Source organism: Artibeus jamaicensis, unplaced genomic scaffold (genome assembly GCF_021234435.1).
Source record: "Artibeus jamaicensis isolate MK-2021 breed Jamaican fruit bat unplaced genomic scaffold, CSHL_Jam_final contig_687, whole genome shotgun sequence".
Classification (NCBI taxonomy): domain Eukaryota; kingdom Metazoa; phylum Chordata; class Mammalia; order Chiroptera; family Phyllostomidae; genus Artibeus; species Artibeus jamaicensis.
Genome location: NW_026521925.1, coordinates 65,217 through 85,580, shown reverse-complemented (window position 1 = coordinate 85,580; position 20,364 = coordinate 65,217). Strand labels below are relative to the sequence as shown.

Here is a 20,364-nt window from a genome sequence, read left to right as displayed (position 1 = left end):
AACAAATGGTGTTGGGAGAACTGGACAGCTATGTTCAAAAAAATGAAATTTGAGCACCAACTTACACCATACACCAAAATAAATTCAAGGTGGATAAAAGACTTAAATATAAGCTGTGAAACCATTAAAGTCCTAGAGGAGAACATAGGGAGGAAAATCTCAGATATTTCACGCAGCATATTTACAGATATATCCCCTAGAGCAAGGAATATAAAGGAAAGAATAAACAAATGGGATCTCATCAAAATAAAAAGCTTCTGCATGGCTAAAGAAAACAGTATTAAATTAAAAAGACAACCAACTGTATGGGAAAATATATTTGCCAACGATACCACAGACAAAGGTTTAATCTCCAAAATATACAAAGAACTTACACGACTCCAATCTAAGAAGACAACCAACCCAATTAAAAAATGGGAAAAGGACTTGAACAGACACTTCTTCAAGGAGGACATACAGAGGATCCAGAGACACATGAAAAGATGCTCAATATCACTAGCCATCAGACAGATGCAAATTAAAACTACAATGAGATACCACTTTACACCAGTCAGGATGGCTATCATAAAAAAGGCAACAAACAACAAATGTTGGAGAGGTTGTGGGGAAAAGGGGACCCTAGTTCATTGCTGGTGGGAATGCAGGCTAATGCAACCATTATGGAAACAGTATGGAATTTTCTCAGAAAAATAAAAATCGACCTGCCTTTTGACCCAGCAATTCCACTGCTAGGATTATATCCTAAGAATCCTAAAACATCAATTTCAAAGAACCTATGGACCACAATGTCCATAGCAGCACAATTTACAATAGCCAAGAGTTGGAAACAACCTAGGTGCCCATCAGTAAACGAATGGATCAAAAAATTGTGGTACATATACACAATGGAATTCTATGCAGCAGAGAGAAAGAAGGAGCTACTATCCTTTGCAACAACATGGATGGAACTGGAAAGCATTATGCTGAGTGAAATAGGCCAGGCATTGAAAGACAAATACCATATGATCTCACCTTTAACAGGAAGCTAAACAATAAAACAAACAAGCAAGCAGAATAAAAACAAAAAGACACTGAAATAGAGAATAGGGGGACAGTGACCAGAGGGGAGAGGGAAGGGAATTTAAGGGGACAGAAGGGGAGGGATTTGGAGGAACAAGTATGAAGGACACAAGGACAAGAACTAAGGGGGGTGGAAATGGAAGGGAGGTGGGGAGCACAGGGCAGGTTGGGCTGGGATGGGAGAAATAGACAAAAAACTGTGCTTGAAAAATAAGTAAATAAAATTAAAATAAATAAATAAATAAGAGAACTACATATTGTATAGGTTCTACTACATTGCAAATGTACTAAATGCCACCCAATTGTATAATTTAAAAGGCCAATATTATACTATGTGAATTTCACTTCAATTAAAACAAAAACAGCCCTGGCTTGTGTGGCTCAGTGAATTGACCACTGGCCTGTGAACCAAAGGGCTGCTGGTTCGAATCCCAGTCTAGGGCACATGCCTGGGTTGTCGGCCAGGTCCCCAGCAGGGAGCACAAAGAGACAACCACACAGTAATGTTTCTCTTTCTCTCTTTCTCCTCTACTTCTCCATGCCTAATAAATAAATAAAAAATAAATAAATAAATAAATAAATAAATAAATAAATAAATAAAATGTTAAAACAAAAACTTCTAATAAATAAACCTTGAGGTCTAAGTGCTTTCACTGATAAATTCTACCAAACATTTAAGGCAGAAACAATAAGAATTATATGCAATCTCTTCCATAAAACAAAGAGGAGAGAACCATTCTTATTTTATGAAACTTACATTACACTGATATCCAGAGCTAACAAAACCATTACCAGAAAACTATAGTGATGGCTGGCACCATTTTGCAACAGATCAGGAGTGCTGATTGTTAAATTTTTAGGAATTAGTTGACATCAATGGTAGTTAAAATTAGCAATGGTAGGAGGATTTATTTATATCACTGAAACTGGTAAGTAGTACTAATCAGGCTTCTTTCCCAATCCCCAAAATCTGATCATTAAACATTTTCTGGCATATTAATTACTAATCAATATCTCCCATGGTTCCAAAAGCAAAAATTCTCAACAATATATCAGCAAATCCATTACTTGAATTCCAGAGTTATTCAAAAGTACAGTAATTAAGGCACAGTTATTAGTAAAAGGATAAATGCACAGATCTATGGTACCAAACAGGGTGTCCAGTAATAAAACTACACATACAATTCTGACAATCATTTAAAGAAAATTTGGTGGATAAAGGATAGTCTTCAAAAACTAGTAATGAAACAAATTGCTATTAAGTAAAAAGACTTTAATTGAATTTCACTAGTTTTTCCCCTAATGTCCTTTTTTCTATTCCATGACCTAATTTAAAATATTATATTGCATTTAGTTGTCATGTGTACTTAGTCTCTTCTAGCCTGTGACATTTGTTCCTTGTTTTTTTTATAACCTTGACAATTTTGAGAAATATTAGTAAGACACTTTTTAAAATGGCCTTTCACTTATGTTTGTCTAATGTTTTCCCTCTTGTTTAGACTGAGATTATAGGCATTTGGGGGGGGGATTGGGGGGTGTTGTTAACCCTGCTAAGAATACACCTGCTGCCCTGGCTGGTGTAGCTCAGTGGATTGAGCTTGAGCCTGTGAACTAAGGGCTTGAGGTTTGATTCCCAGTCAGGGCACATGCCTGGGTTGCAGGCCAGTTTCCAGCGTGGGACACACAAGAGACAACCATACATTGATATTTCTCTCCCTCTCTCCTTCCCTTCCCCTCTAAAGATAAATGAATAAAAACTTTAAAAAAAAAGAATTCACCTGCTAAGAAGGACTCTTTGTGGTTAATTGGGTCTAAATTCATAACCAGCAGCTACTGTAGCTACTGTTTGCAGAGGTCCCTCAGACCTGCTGTGTTTCAGGGAAAGATCACAGGCTGTGTGGCCCGCCTCCTGCACCGTGTTTCTGCCATCTAAATCAGCTCTTGTAAGAGAGCTTCTAGGCCTGAAATTCAGCCAGTAGGACTGAGACTTTCCCTATCCAATTGGAGCTGCACAGCTATAGCCTCATATGCATCTTTACTGACCAATCAGGGTGGGCTCATTCTAACCAATAAGAACAATGCTTTTTGAACCAATCAAATTGTGACAATTTAGAGTCCTCATTTGCACAAAAACAGACCAGTCAGGGACTGGACACAGTAACCCTTCTCTATATATGCCAGCTTCGCCTATCTCAGAATAGCACATTTTCAGTTTCCATTGAAGACTGTGTTTCTCCAGAGGGAGCTACAACACTGAAGCTAGGGCTGTAATGCCAGCTGAAGCTGTAGCCCTGGAAAGGAGCAGAGCATCTTACAGAGCTTCCTCACTAAAATGGAGCTGTCTTGCCAGAGCAGAACTGTGACACAGGAGTTGAAATGATACTGGAATCTCCTTACCTGGGTGACCTCACCCCTAGCTGTTCCACAGTTGAGCTTGTTTCATAATTGAGCTATTTGCACTGAATAAAGTCTAACCCCACCCCTCTATAAACATACCCCAAATTGGAGATTCCTGTGGACATTAAATTGTCAATAATCTTTAGTTTACAGGGGAGGAAAGCAAAAAGCCCTTCTCATCATAATATATAAGGGGTACATAATATATTGTCACTGGTGATGTTAACCTGGATCACTCTGTTAAAATAGTATGTGCCACTTCACTGTATGTTTCTTTTTCATACTTTATTCTTTGAAAGCAAATTTCTAAGTACAGTATGTACTCAAAGATGGAGAGAATATGCCTTGGCCAGGTAGGTCAGATGGTTAGAGCATCATCCCCATATGCCAAGGTTGTGAGTTCAATCTCCATTCAAGGCACATACAAGAAATAAACAATGAATGCATAAATTAAGTGGAACAATGAATTGGTTTCTGTCTCTCTCTCTCTCTCCCTTCCTCCCGCTTCCTTGCATTAATAAAGAATTTTTTACATATGGAGGGAATAAGCTCCACCTCCAAGAAGAAACAATATCTATGTATATTATTTGGAATTTGTCATAAAAAGGAGGAATCCCGTCTTTTCTTCATTTATTTATATATTCAACCATTTACTTACATCAATATGGCCTTAGATATTTAATGCTTTGGGTTAGAATCCAATACCGCTTTACTTTGTTGCCCAAATTGTTTCAGCTTTTCCCATGAGAAGCTCTTTGAGGTTTGCTCTTGTGACCATTTAACACATCCTCATTACTTTGTTTTTGAGCATGCCTTACTTTCGGATACTGCAACATGATCTGTACTTATTTTGCATTTTCCTTGCCTCAACCCTTGAATCAATCAGTTCTCTGTGGAATTCTTATTCATTTTATTGGAGAATATTTAAAAATTAGATTTGTGTGCTGAGTATACTCATTGCTACTGTGGTGTCAGTGTTTACATGCCTTGCCAGCAAACAGAATTAGAAAATCTATGTATTGTATTGACTCATGTATATACATCTCTATAATTGTTTCTGCATCTATCTGTGTATTTGTTAATCTAATACTTGCTAATTAATGGTACTGGAAAAAAAGAGTATCCTTATGCAAAAAAATAAACCTTAGCCAATAACTTACACCTTTATACAAAATTAACTCAAAATAGATAGACCTAAATATAAAATGCAAAAACTACAGAATATTTTAAGAGATAGAAGACATCTTTATGACCTTGAGTTAAGCAAGATTTTTAGACATAACACCAAAAGAAAGTAAAAAGAAAAAATATGGAGCTCATCAATATTTGCTTTCTGAAAACTGAGTCAAAAGAGTAGCCACAGAGAGTGAGAAAAATATTTGAAAATTACAAATACAGGGTAGGGCAAAAGTAAATGTACAGTTGTTAATATACAAAATAATATAATTATTAATAAATAATACAAGAATAAGTTCTGTTCTGTGTAAACCTACTTATACCTTGTATGATAAAGTACATACAAAAAACTCTCAAAATTCAATGTGAAAATAAGCCAGCTAAAAAATGGACCAAAGATTTGAACACTCACAAAAGAAGATAAATGGATAATAAACATATAAAAGACTTTCATTATCATTAATTATTAGGAACATTCAACTTAAAACCATACTGTGATACCATTACTCACCTATCAGTATGATATTAAAAAAAATGACAATACCAAGAAGTAACAAGAATGTGAAGCAAGTGGAACTGCTATAAGTACAAAAATAGTTTAACAACTCTAGAAAACAGTTTTGGCAGTTTCTTGATAAGTAACACCAGCTGTATTACAGTATGACTCAGCAAGCACACACAGAGTTATTTTCCCAAGAAAAAAGAAAATCTGTGTATTTTATTTATTTATTTTTAGGGAGAGGGGACAGGAAGGAGAAAGAGTGGGAAAGAACCATCAATGTGTGGTTGCCTCTCATGTGTCCCCTAATGGGGACCTGGCCTGCAACCCAGGCATGTGCCCTGACTGGGAATCAAATCGGTGACCCTTTGCTTCACAGGCCAATGCTCAATCCACTGAGCCACATGAACCAGCACAGAATGCAAATATTTTTAACAGCTATTTTCATAATTGCCAAAATACCAAAACAACCCAAATGTTTTTCAATAGGTAAATGAATAAATAAATAGGGTACAAACACACAACTGAATACTATTTAGCAATAAGAAGAACAAAGTTGATACATGCAACATGATCAAGCAAAATTATAGGGGTGAAGAACAAATATATAAATTAGTGGTGGGGGAACAAAGGGAATTTTGAGGTGATGAAACTGTTGTAAATCTTGGTGATGATTACATGCCTTTATGCATGTCAAAACTCATTGAAATGTACACCCAGGGTAAATTTTGCTGCAACTTTAAAAAGTAAATAAAAATACACTGTATAAATCAATTACCACTTCAGACTAATTAGAATGGCTATCCTCAAAACAAAACAAAACAAAAAATACCAAGTATTGGCAAGGATGTGGTGAAATTGGTACCCTTGTGCACTGTTGCTGAGAATGTAAAATGGTTCAGCCACTATGAAAAATAGTATGGCAGTTCCTCAAAAGATTAAACATAAAATAACCATATAATTCAGCAATTTCACTCCTACTTAATATATCCCAAAGATTTTAAAGCAGAGACTCAAACAGATACCTGTACACCGATGTTCACAGGAGCATTATTCACAATAGCCACGAGGGGCAAGCAATTTAACGTCCAGCAACAGATGAATAGAAAAACAAGAGGACTTCCGCCAAGATAGAGACGTAGGTGGAGGAACCACCTTGCCTCTGTGCACAACCAAATCTAAGAACAACTATTTTTAACAAAAATCACAACCAAGCCACATGGAAAATCGATAATACAGAGTCCAAAGCCAACTAAATACTCAGCTAAACCGGTAAGAGAAGCGAAACCAGCAGCGGAGCAGGTTAGCAAGAAAAAATTCCCGGGTGGTGCACGGTGCGCAAGCTGCTGAAGGCGCTGATCGCGAGCTAGCTACGGGAGCGCACAGGGAAGAGGCGCTGCGGGCTGTCTGCGTTCGATCGGTCGCGCATCTGCGTGCGGAGAAACCAGTGAGAAGGGAAGCCTGCTCGGGACAGCAGGCTCGCACAATTCCCATCGGATAAACAAGCCCGGGGGCGAGTGGTGTGACTGGATGGGCTGGGCTAGCCTGACAGCGCCCCCAGATACAGCATCACAAACCAGCGACCTGGGTTGCCCGGTCCTGGTAAACAACTAAGGCTTCGCTCCGCTTACTTAACAGCACGAATAGACCAAAAATGGCTCTAGGACAACTCAGAGCCCCAGAACCAATAGATCTAAGCGATGAAGAAATAGCCAGTCTTTCAGATGCACAGTTCAAAACACTGGTTGTCAGGATCCTTACAGAACTGGTTGATTTTAGTCACAAATTAGAGAAACATATGGAAGCTAAACTAATTGAATTGAATGGTAATACAAAGGAAACCAATAGTAACGGAAAGAAAATTGGGACTCAAATCAAGGGAGTGGACCAGAAGGAAGAAAAAAGTGATCAATCAGAAAAGAATGAAGAAATAAGAATTCAGAAAAATGAGGAGAAGCTTAGGAACTTCCAGGACATCTTTAAACGTTCCATCATCCGAATTATAGGGGTACCAGAAGGGGGAAAGGCACAGCCACCAGTGGAAAACTTATTTGAACAAATAATAAAGGAAAATTTCCCCAATTTGGCAAAGGAAATAGACTTCCAGGAAATCCAGGAAGCTCAGAGAGTCCCAAAGAAGTTGGACCCAAGAAGGAACACACCAAGGCACATCATCATTACATTAGCCAAGATTAAAATGAAGGAGAGAATCCTAGAAGCAGCAAGAGCTAAGGGGACAGTCACCTACAAAGGAGTTCCCATCAGACTGTCAACAGATTTCTCAAAAGAGACCTTACAGGCAAGAAGGGGCTGGAAAGAGGTATTCCAAGTCATGAAATCCAAAGACCTACAACCAAGATTGCTCTATCCAGCAAAGTTTTCATTTAGAATGGAAGGACAGATAAAGTGCTCCTCAGATAAGACCAAATTCAAGGAGTTCATCATCACCAAGCCCTTATTATATGAAATGTTAAAGGGACTTACCTAAGAAAAAGAAGATAAAAAAGATGAACAGTGAAAGGACAGCAAACTCATAGTTATTAAGAAGCACACCTAAAACAAAAGCAAACTAAGAGGACAGCTAGATCAGGAGCAGAACCATAGAAATGAAGATCTCATGGAGGGTTAGCAACAGGGGAGTGGGAGGAGGAGAAGGGGGGAGAAGGTACAGAAAATAAGTAGCATAGACAGTAGATAGAAAATAGATAGGGGGAGGGTAAGAATAGTAGGGGGAAATACAGAATCTAAAGAATTTGAGACACGTGTTCATGAACTAAAGGGGGAAATGGTGGGGGAGGGGTATGCAGGGTGGAGGGGAATGGAGGGGGGAATAGAGCAAATGTAATGGCATAATCAATAAAAAATAAATTAATTAAAATAAAATAATAAAAAAAGAAAAACAAGATGTAGGGGGAGGGCAAGAATAGTATGGGAAATATAGAATCCAAAGAACTTGAGACACATGGTCATAAACTAAAGGGGGGAAATGGTAGGGGTGGGGGGTGCAGGGTGGAGGGGAATGAAGGGGGGAATAGAACAAATGTAATGGCATAATCAATAAAATAAAAATAAAAAAAGAAAAACAAGATGTGGTATATACAAACAATGGAATATTATTCAAGCTTTAAAAGGAAGAAAAAGGAAATCCTGTCACATGCTACGACATAGATAAATCTTGAAGACTACACAGAGTGAAACATGCCAGTTTAAAATAAAACAAATACTGCATGATTTCACTTATATAAAGCACCTACAGTAGTCAATTTCATAGAGACAGAAAGTAGAATGGTGATTCCCACAGAATGGAGGAAGGGGAAAATGGGGAATTAGTGTTTAATGGGTACAGAGATTTCATTCTAACAATGATAATAAGGCACTAACCTAGAAAATTGTATGTTTTCTAAAATCTACCAGAGATTTTACAATCCAAAGATTAATAAAGAAAAAATCAGAAGAGATAAATACCTCAGAAGAGAAAAGAAAACCACAGATTGCGTTCATTCCTGGGGGAAAGTATGGGAAAGAGAGAACCAGTTCAACTTTTAACAAGCTTTCAGTGTTTTCTTGTGGGCCAGTGTGATGTATTAGAATCCCTAAGAGCCCCAATCACATAGCAAGTCAACACCCAACTGCCTTTGATACTATCTGGTCACTAATGGAGGTCTCATATTAATGAGGTCTCCAAAAAGCAGGCTAGAATTTGCAGGATGTCTTTTACTTCCCCCCAAATGTCTCAAAGTGGTCAGTTTATTATAAGTTGGAGAAGCAGTTTTTGGAACTGAACAGGAAGTCCATTGCAGATACAAATATTCTGAAATACAAACACCAGTTTTTTTTTCCTTCCACATAGGCCTTTCCGAAGTACATGAAAACAAATCTCCAAAGGCTAGGAGCAGAATACCAGGCGAGGAAGAGATGTCTCAGTTCATAGAAGCTCTGCAGGGCCAGAACTCCTTAGTCACCCAAAAGAAAGTTAGTGACTAGATTATAAACCACATCAAGAGAACCTTGTTGTTACTCAGATCCCAATCCTGCTGAAGGGAAAGCCTAGATCTTGCTATCAAAGTATAATATTTGAAGCTAGTGGTGAACTGAATCTAACTAAAGCCCAGGACCAGCTGAACTATGTACATATTAGACTGACTTAGTAGACAGACAGAGGAAGGGATGTGCCTTTTTCTGGAGGAATATTTATTTTAATCTCTACTATACTTTTACACATCATGCCCAACACATGATATAGAATTAAGAGACATGCAAAGAAGCAGAAAGTTTTGACTCATTTGAAAAAAAGCCTTCTGAAGCAGGCCCACAGATAACCTAGATATTGGAATTAGCAGTTAAGAACTTTAAAGTAACTATGATAATAATTTTAAATGATCTAGTGAAAAAATAGACAATATAAACGATGATAATGAAAGGATGGTGTAATTTCAGCAAATAAAGAAAAACAAAAGAAAAAGGGAATTTTTAAAATTAAAAGTTACAATATCAGAAGTGAATTTTATGAACTTATGAGTTAAGACAATTGAGAGAGCAAAAGAAGGAAGCCATGAAGTTTTAAAAAAAGGCCAACAGAAACATGAAAACTAAAAAGCAATAAAAACCCTGCCAAATTAAATGGAGCACCTGAGACATGTGGGACAATATGTACATAGTCCAAAGTTTGTGTAATTTGAATTTTATAAAGAAAAAAGGAAATGGGGCAAAGAAAATATGTGAAGAATGCCCAAGAATTTTCCAAAAAGATAAAAAGCAAGAACCCACAAATTTTTATCATCCTTCAAGATGATACAAAACAAAACATACATGAATGTATACCATAGACTAACTGTGGAATACTAAAGATTAAATGAAAATCTTAATCACAACCAGGGGAAAAGACACATTATATTCAGGTGAATAACAGTAAGATGAAGATTGGCTTCTCATCAGAAACAACAAAAGCCAGAAGACAAAGACATCCTGAAAATGCAACACAAAGAAAACTCTTGGTATAGCATTTTCCATCCAGCAAAAATACCCAACAAAAATCATGGTGAAATAAAGACATTTTCAGAAAGACAAGTCAAATGAATTTGTCACCATCAGCCCTGAGCTACATGAAATTATAAAATAAGTTACTCAGCCTAAAGGGAAAATATAGAGAAAATCCACGGTGTGTAAAAAAGAATAAGAAGCACCAAAGCAGAGATAACACAAAAAATTACTTTATTTACACATACATATACACATACTTAAATCTTTTTGAAAGAGTAATAACTGTTTAAAACAAAAGTTACAAGTATTTATGGTTAAAAGTATATGTAGAAATGGAACATAAGACAAGGACCACAAGGATAGGAAGGGTGAAAACAAAATTATACTGACAAAAGTTTATGACATAATTTATGAGTAAGTATAATATTTGAAGATACCATGACAAATTAATGGTGTATATTGTAATCTTTAGACTAAGCAATAAACAAAGTAACACAAAAAAGTACCCCTAAAAAGTTATTAAAGAAGACTTCTGGCCAAGAGAGAGACATAGGTAGATACACTTTACCCCCTTGCACAACCAAAAGAAGCATAACAACATATTTACAAACAAACAATAACCAGAACTGCCAGAAAATCAAACTGTATGTAAGCCTGACAATGAAAGAAAAAATCATCCAGACTTGTAGGAGGGGCATGTAGACAGGTAACCAGGGCAGAGAGGACTCTTGGAAAGGTGGTGGTTGAGGACTGGGGCAGGTGAGGCTGAGGATGGTGGAGCAGGTGGTGGCTAGTGGACGAGGGGTCTGACATCTGTGTGCAGATAAACTCGGAGGAACATCTGGGAAGAGAGACAGACCACGCAACTCACGGTTCCAGCATGGGGAAATAAAGCCTCGAATCTATGACTAAAAAAGCCCGTGGGGGGTTACTGCAGTGGAGAAAACTCCCAGCCTCATAGAACAGTTTGATGAAAAGACCCACAGGGTCCTAGAACATAGACAAACCCACCGACCCAGGAAGCAGCACAGGAAGGGCCCAATTTGCTGCTGGGTAGTAGAGGAAGTGACCAAAAGCCAGCTAAGAGCCTAACAAGTGACATTGTTCTCTCTCAGACCCCTCCCCCACATGCGGCGCCACAAGTCAGCAACATGGGTTGCCCTGCCCTGGTGAATACTTAAGGCTTCACCCCTTACTGCATAACAGGAGCACTGAGACAAGGAAATATGACCCAAATGAAAGAACAGATCAAATCTCCAGAAACAGAACTAAGCAATGAAGACATAGCTAACTTATCAGATGCAGAGTTCAAAACACTGATAATCAGTATGATCACAGAAATGGCTGCATATGGTCTCAAAATAGAGGAATAAGTGAAGGCTACACAAAGTGAGAAAAAGGAAAATGTATAAGAAACCAAAAGTGAAGAGAAGGAAACCGGGACGCAAAAATCAATGATTTGGAGTTGAAGGAAGAAATGAACATTAAAGCAAAACAGAATGAAGAAACAAGAATTTTAAAAAATGAGAAGAGGCTTAGGGACCTCTGGGACAACTTTAAACACTCCAACATCCAAATCATAAGGGTGCCAGAAAAAGAAGAGGAAGAGCAAGATATTGAAAACTTATTTGAAAAAACAATGAAGGAGAACTTCCCCAACTGGCAAAGGAAATAAAACTTCTGGAAAGTCTAGGAAGTTCAGAGAGTCCCAAAGAAGTTGGACCCAAGGAAGCACACATCAAGGCACATCATAATTACATTAGGCAAGATTAAAGATAAGGAGAGAATCTTAAAAGCAGAAAGAAAAAAGAAGACAGTTACCTGCAAAGTAGTTCCAATAAGACTATCAGATGATTTCTTAAAAGAAACCTTGCAGGCAAGAAGGAGCTGGAAATAAGTATTCAAAGTCATGAAAGGCAAGGACCTAAATTGAAGATTACTCTATCCAGCAAAGCTATCAATTAGAATAGGAGGGCAATAAAATGCTTCCCAGATAAGGTCAAGTTAAAGGAGTTCATCATCACCAAGCCTTTACTATAGAAAATGTTGAAGGGACTTACCTAAGAAAAAGAAGATGGTCAAAATATGAACAGTAGAATGATAACAAACTCACAAGTATTAACAACTGAACCTAAAAACAAAAACAAACTAAGCAAACAACTAGAGCAGGAAGAAAATCACAGGAATAGAGATCATATGGAGGGTTATCATTGGGAGTGGGAAGAGAATGGGGGAAAAGGTAGGGGGGATAAAAAGCATAAATGGTACATACAAAATAGGTAGGGGGAGGCTAAGAATAGTATGGGAAATGGAGAAGCCAAAGAACTTATGTGTATGACCCACAGACATGAGCTAAGGTGGAGGATTGCTGGTGGGAAGGGGGTGCAGAGTGGAGGGCAAGGAGAGAAAAGAATGGGACAACTATAATAGCATAATCAATAAAATATATTTTAAATATAATATAAGCATATATTATATTTAAAGAAGATACAATATAATACTCAAAAGATTCAAATGTTCAACCCAATGGAAATACAAAAATATCTCATTAGGATAAAGAGGAATCCATACATAAATGTATTAGAGTAAAATCTATTGTTTTATTGTTGTTCAAGTACAGTTGCCTGCCTTTTACCCCCACCACTGTCCCCCCCAGCCATCCCCACCTTCCTCTTCTGATTTCACCCCACCCCTTTTTTTTGTCCATGGGTCCTTTATAGTTGTTCCTGAAAACCCTTCACCCTTTCCCTCCTATTTTCCCCTCCCATCTCTCCTCTTGTTACTGTCAATTTGTTCTTAATTTCAATGTCTCTGGTTATATTTTGCTTGCTTGTTTTGTTGATTAGGTTCCATTTATTTAGAGTAAAATGTAATTTAAAAGTTGCTACTGCAAAACAGACAAATTTACTTCAATTGTCTGAAAAATCAACAGGTGAATTTTCAATAGCATCAGTAATAGAAGACAGTGAATGCTTTTCAATGTTTTGAAAGAACTATCAACCAAGAAATCTATACACTGTGAAAAAGTTTGTGAATATTTCAGATAAACAAATCTGAGAATTTTCCACCTGCAGACCCTCACTAAAACAAACAAGAACACAGAATAAAAACAAAAACTATAAAGGCTGTTTTCAAACACAGGAAATGTATGTCAATAGGACTCGAGAAATGCAAAAAAGAAATAAAAAGGAGATCTTCTAATCTGGTCAAAATGAATATGAACATACAAAAAATTCTAAAATCTGCATAAAATAAACTTTTACAAGAGTTGGCAGTGATGACTGCACACAAAATTACTTAAAAAAAAAACAAAACCCAACAGGCTCACTAGTCATTTCTGCCACCCCAGGATGACCATTCAGGAGTTAGTTGCAGAGGACAAGGTCGGGAAAATAACATGTGTCATCCCTGAATGAATTCTGGATAAGGAGAATTTCATATAAGAGATATAAATATGTTCAAGATTGACATACAACTGTACAATAGGTTATTTTTTAGCTTCCTCCTACTTCATTTCTCCCTCCTTCTTAAGTCTCTTTCTCTCTACCAATATGTCCAAAGACTAAGGTTTTTAATTAGTGACAGATAATGCCCACAATGAAAATTTATGATGTGGTAATAATAACACTTCAAAAGGTGGGTTTGGGACTTTTGGCCAAGATGGAGGTGTAGGTAGACACACTGTGCCCCCTTGCACAACCAAAATTAAGGACAACAAAAATTTACAAACAAAAAAATAACCATATATGACAGGAAACTGAACTGTACAGAAGTCTGACAACCATTCATCCAGACTGGTAAGAGAGGCAGAGTTGGCAGCCGGCAGAGAAGGGTTGCAGCAGGAAAGCAGTGGTGGGCAGACTCCAGGTGCACAGGAAGTGTCTGGGAGACCCCAGGCATGGGGTGGCAACAAGCAGTCCCAGTGAGGCTTGCAAGGCAACTGGCTGACTGCAGACACACATTCAGGCACAGATAAACCAGATGAAAACAGGCAGCGAGCTAGACCACGCAACCCAAGGCCCCAGCACCAGGAAATAAAGCCTAAAAGCACCAATTGAAAACACTTGTGGGGGTCGAGGTGCAGGGAGAGACTCCCAGCCTCACACGAGAGTTCATTGGAGAGACCCACAGGGTCCTAGAACATACACAAGCCCACCCACCCAGCACCAGAAGGGCCCAATTTGCTTGTGGGAAGTGGCGGAAGGGACTGAAATCCGAGAGAGCAGAGCAAGCACCATAGTTCCCTCTCTGACCCCACCCCCACATATAGCTTCACAGAGACTAGGTTGCCTTGCCCTGGTGAACACCTAAGGCTCTGCCCCTGATATATAACAGGCATGACCAGACCTCCCCCCCACCGCAAAAAAAATTACTCAAACAGAAGAACAGATCAAAGCCCCACAGCCAATACTTCTAAGTGACAAAGAGATAGCCAGCCTATCAGATGCACAGTTCAAAGCACTGGTAATCAGGATGCTCACAGAATTGGTTGATTTTGGTTGCAAATCAGAGGAAAAAATGAAGGCTACATTAAGTGAAATGAAGGAAAATGCACAGGGAGACAATAGTGATGGGAAGAAAACTGGGACTCAAATCAATGGAGTGGACCAGAAGGAAGAAACAAACAACCAAACAGAAAAGAATAAAGCAATTCAAAAAAATGAGGAGAGACTTAGGAACCTCCAGGATATCTTTAAACATTCCAACATCCAAATTATAGGGGTACCAGAAGGGGAAGAGGAAGAGTAACAAGTGGAAAACTTATTTGAACAAATAGTAAAGGAGAACTTCCCCAACCTGCCAAAGGAAATAGACTTCCAGGAAGTCCAGGAAGCTCAGAGAGTCCAAAAGAAGTTGGACCCAAGGAAGAACACACCAAGGCACATCATCATTACATTAGCCAAGATTAAAGATAAGGAGAGAATCTTAAAAGCAGCAAGAGGAAAGGAGACAGTTACCTACAAAGGATTTCCCATCAGACTGTCAGTTGGTCACTCAAAAGAGACCTTACAGGCAAGAAGGGGCTGGAAAGAAGTATTCCAAGTCATGAAAGGCAAGGGCCTATATCCAAGATTGCTCTATCCAGCAAAGCTTTCATTTAGAATGGAAGGACAGATAAAGTACTTCTCAGATAAGATCAAATTCAAGGAGTTCATCATCACCAAGCCCTTATTATATGAAATGTTAAAGGGACTTATATAAGAAAAAGAAGATAAAAAATATGAACGATATGAACAATAAAAAGACAGCAAACTCACAGTTATTAACAACCACACCTAAACAGAAAGAGAACCACAGAAATGGAGACCATATGGAGGGTTAGCAACAGGGGAGTGTGAGGAGGAGAGAGGGAGAAAAGGTATAGAGAATGAGTAGCATAGACGGTAGGCAGAAAATAGGGGAAGGGAAAGAATAGTATGGGAAATGTAGAAGCTAAAGAACTTATGACACATGGACATGAACTAAAGGGGGGAATGTGGGTGGGAGGGGGTGTGCAGGGTGGAGGGGAGTGAAAAGGGGAAATGGGACAACTGTAACAGCATAATCAATAAAATATATTTTAAAAAGGTAGCTTTGATGATTATGTAAAACAGACTATGTGAAGTGCTTGCAAAGGGCCGGGCATTTAATTAATTGCCAAATGAGCTATTTTGTTGTTAAAAATTAAATTTAAAAAGTAGGAAATGATTGCCACAGAAAGGAGGGTCACATAGGGACTTCAAAGGTACTAAAAATTTTTGTTTAAGCCAGAGGTGATACACTGTTTTTTACTTAATCAGTGTTCCCTAAATTATACATGAAGGTTATGTACATTCCTTTTTAATGAACCAATAAATAAAATCAAAATTCAATGTTTTCTACAACATACAAGGTCCTACATATTCTAGCTCCTTTTACCTCTTTGATTTTACCTCTTACCTTTCTTTCCCTAAGTCACTTCTCTCTAGCTCCCATGCCCTATATACTGCTTCTGGAACATGCCTCAGGGTGTTTGTACTTGGTGTTTCTCCTATCTAGAATGCTCTTCTGCTCTATTTGTACTTAGCTCCCTGTCTCATTTCATTCAGAATTTTCCTCAAATATTACCTTTTAGAATGGGCATTCCCTAGCCAACTTATTCCCTGTTCCTCACTTCACTGTATCACTCTGTTATTATAAACTGCTAGAGTTTGTTTCTCAGCACACATATCAGAAATATTGCTCTTGAACAACAATAATTTAAAAAAGAGATATTACTCAAAAGTTGACACATGTAATATAAAAAGATCACATTTGTTATACTGTCACCTCTCTCATCAGAAAAGTCTGTATGAGAAGTTGTCAAGTTGATAGTGAAGGATACAAGTTTCTCAAAATTCTAATTTTCACTTAAAGCTTACATTTTAACATTGGCAACAAATAGTGACAGTTATTTTCAGTGACAGGCTCACTGCATTGACTTTTGAGAAAATTTTTGTTAAATACCCAAGTCTGAATTACCAGTTTGTCTGCCAGTTGCTCTTTCAAGTAAAAATAGTATTCCATAAAAGAATGGCTAGATGAACTCACAAATCAAACAAGTGCCTTTTTTCTCCAAGACAACCAGCCATCATACTTCAGGGTGCAACAAAAGTACTTTGTGTGAACTTGCCATTTTGTCACACTGAATATTAAAAAGAGATGTACTCAAGGGTAAAGATTTAATAAAATTAATTTTTACTATTTCATCAAAGATATCCTTAAGGTGAGCATATTGCAGAGGAATGCAATGTCATCGATGTTACTATCTTAATTTATGTCAAACAGGCAGCAATCTATTCATCATTTTTACACCATCAGTGCGAATGTTGACACTATAAGCTGCAAGTTTCATCTTAATATTCATTCTGACACATGTTCATTGAAAAGGTCTTAGGTCTTCCAGGAACCTGAGGACCACACTTTGAGAACTGCTGTTCTAGTCAAATAGTATTTTCCCTGAAGGTGATGTTTAACTGTTTATTTTTTTAATTTAAATATGGGCTCTTTTTCATAAAACTCATTGAAAATACACACACACACACACACACACACACACACACACACAGTGAAAGAAAGTAAGGACAAAGTAAATGACTCACCCGGAATTTGTTCATTTTCTACTGCTCTTGGGAAAGGATACGCTATGAAGCTAGCACAGGGAAAGTTGAAAAACAGAAGTCATGAGACCTTATCTTGCTGCCTCAGGAGTCACCTATGAAAAATTTCCAGACGACAGTTTAGTAAAAGGTAAACCTCTGGAAAAACATTCTTCTGAGACATGAGAAGAAATAGGAAGGGTCATAATAAAGGAGTAACCACCTGTTCACTGGTGACTCTGAAAAAAAATCTTGATGACTTTGGGATATTTTTGAGTGAATCTAAACATTTCTTTCTTATTGGCTGTTTTGAAAATTATGTGTCTTTACTAAATAATTCAAAAGAATTGAAAACTCAAACATCCAATAATAGATTAGCTAAGCAAGGCACATTATATCCAGAGTATGGAAACCTATGTTGGTATTACAAAGAATAGTGAAGAGAAATGTTTAAATTACAAGTCATAACAATTTTTTCCTATTACTATTGCAAACCCCGCAAGTTTTAGAAAGTCTCCGAAGCTCTCAAAAATAAGACGTTTATTCTCTCTAAATTGGAGTTTCTCAAAAAATCAATTTCTTCTTCAAGAATCCTGTGTTGACTTAAATACAATATAGTGGAACTGTTCCGTTTAGGCTCTGCTATTAACAAATGTAGTGATTGTCTTATTTTCAATGTTATCTTTAACATGAGAAAGAATTAGGTCATTTTGAACAATCCTTCATGCATTATTCTGCTTCTTTAAGTCCTGACCCAGTGCCACGAATCCAGCCAGTACCATGGAATTCACTGTCCCCTCCAAACTTTGTCTAGGCCTAAGGTAAAATTTAATTAGGCCTTAATGAATTTTGACATGGCTATCTAATCTGCTTACAAAGACACAAATCTAACTTCTAAAATAATGGCTTGGTGCCATAATCCCAAAACATGCACTTGGTGCAGGTAGCAAAAGTTAACTAGATGCCAGGATGCCAATAATGCTCAGATCCTTCCCACATGTAGCAAAAACCACTTCTAGTTAGTTGGCTTGGTGCTTACAAAATGCTTAATTAGTAAGCCCAGCCAATCATAGGCGTTATGATATCACTTTCATAATATGGGGCATGGATAAAATTGCAGTTTTCATTTTTTAAAATGTCTGTCTCATTTCCCATCTTGCCTGGATAGTATGGATTCCCAGCTTCTCCAGTAAAACTTAAAAGTCAGGGCTTAAGTTATGGTTTCAATTTACATATTTAGCAATTTTGTGAGAATAAAAAGAGGTTGGGGAATTCAGGTATAATGTTTTGCCACAAGAATTCGGAGGAAGTCTCAAAAATTTTTGGAAATAAAACACACATGGTAAAATCAGGTTGCCCTAATTCACTGCAGTCCACAGTTACTGTAGCAATTACTGTGGAGCAATTACTGTACTAAATACAATCCAAGACTTGATTTTAGTGTGGGAAACAGCATGAATTACAGAATAAAACAAGAAGAAATTTAAAGCCTATACGCTAATGCTGGATTAAACAATTTCTGTCTCTGAACTTTTACTATTCAAATTTATTAAAATGGAGGTGGTTAGTACCAATCAAAGGATGGTTATGATCATCACAACAATTAAATGAGCCAATAATATCATCATACCTTGTAACAATAAAAGCAGCTTGCCTTTACTGAGTCACCACACTTTAAGTATTCTACCCTATTTAATGCAGAAAACAACTGAAAGGTTAATATTACCAATTTACAGAAGAGTCACTGAATCCTACTACGGAGATTAATCGCCTGGTTAGTGACAGGCACCAGATCTGGGCCCAAATCCCTGGAGCTTCACGACGACGCCGGGCTCCGGGGATATGACACAGACAGCCGCTCCCGGGCGCAGTCCCTGCGATTCCCCGCAGCTGGACCTTCTGGGTCGCTCCTTTCTCCAGGTCTAGAAAGGCCGCTACCGGGGAGAAGCGGGCAGGCCGTTAACCGGCCTTGCTCCAGCCACAGCCCGGCTCCCTCCTCAGGGCCCCTCCGAGGCCAGCCTGAAGCTCAGAGTGGGTGGCAGCTCCACTTTCTCCGACTTGACGCGCATCTGCGGACACAAAGCTCCCCCTTCCCGGGCTGGATGCCCTAGACAGGCCTTTGACACACCTGCCCTGGGCTTAGCCTGCACTACCGACCTGCCACGCCGAGTCCAGGCCCCGTCCTGTGTTGCTCCCGCGGAACTGGAAGCCTCGAGTCCCCACCCCGCTGGGGCGCCACAGAGAAAATGGCGACCCCTGAAAGGAGGTGGAATTGATGAAGCCCAGTCTTCCCACGCCCCGCTCTGGACTACCATCCCCCTAGCTGCCAACTCATTTTATATGACGTAAGGAGGCTGGCTTTCTCTAAGGACCTGAGTGTCTGCTGCTGGCATTTGTAAGCAGCCTAGTCCTACCACTCCTTACTCATACTAATAGCTGATCAGAACTAGCAATTCGCAATCAAGTACCCTGTGGTGGTGCAATGAATATTAATAAGTTAAAGAAAGTACTTGAGACTAAGTAAATTAGACCACACAAGGAATAATACCCTGTAACAGCTGACTTTATCTTAGGAACGCTAGCTTTTGAAGTTATTCAAATGATACGAAAAACATGTAATAGAGAAAATTTTGTGTAAGCGAAATCAATACTAGTGCCATACATACTGAAACCAGAAAAGCCAGTGTTGGTGCTACCTGTCATCTACCAGACCCAATAAGCAAAGACAGGAATTGGGTCTTTATAGGTCCTTTATTCAGATGGCCAGACATCTGAGAAGAGGGTTGGTTTGTACCCTCACAGACCGTCTTACCTTTCCTTTCAAGCTGGCCTTCTTTTTTTATGGGGGCAAAAGTATAGGTAAGAGATTTGGAATTCAGGAAAGAGGTTAATCAGATAAAAGCTGTAGCCTGGCAATTTCCCTAACATCCTTTCATCCACTGACAGTTCATCTTCTTTATCCATGTCCTGAGGGTTGACTGTCTCTCCCTGGAACACAATGGCTCAGATACCACCTTGATTTCTTATGGTCTCTTCTGGAGCACAAAGGTCAATAGCTTGTGATCTCCTGGAGCCAGTGTGGGCCCAACTTGCAGTTCCTGAAACAATGCATTGACTTCTTGGCTTATTAACTATTACATTAAACTAAACTTTTCC

At 38.4% G+C, this 20,364-nt stretch overlaps 1 protein-coding gene across 5 annotated transcripts in view; it reads right to left on the bottom strand.

Moving 5' to 3' along the window:
• ZNF25 (zinc finger protein 25) overlaps positions 1-19,510 on the bottom strand; it is a 62,375-nt gene extending 42,865 nt beyond the window's left edge. For 3 of the 5 annotated variants that reach the window (XM_053671436.1, XM_037158316.2, XM_053671437.1), the window contains exons 1-2: positions 18,935-19,510; positions 17,212-17,324 (exon numbers count right to left, since the gene is read on the bottom strand). Coding sequence is in view for 3 of the 5 variants with exons in the window: in XM_037158316.2 (XP_037014211.2) it covers positions 17,212-17,226 (15 nt within the window). In the remaining 2 variants the exon portion in view is untranslated. The remainder of the gene's footprint in view (positions 1-17,211; positions 17,325-18,934) is intronic. The other 2 variants (XM_037158317.2, XM_037158318.2) reach the window with 2 other exon arrangements.
• Between the last annotated feature and the right edge of the window lie 854 nt (positions 19,511-20,364).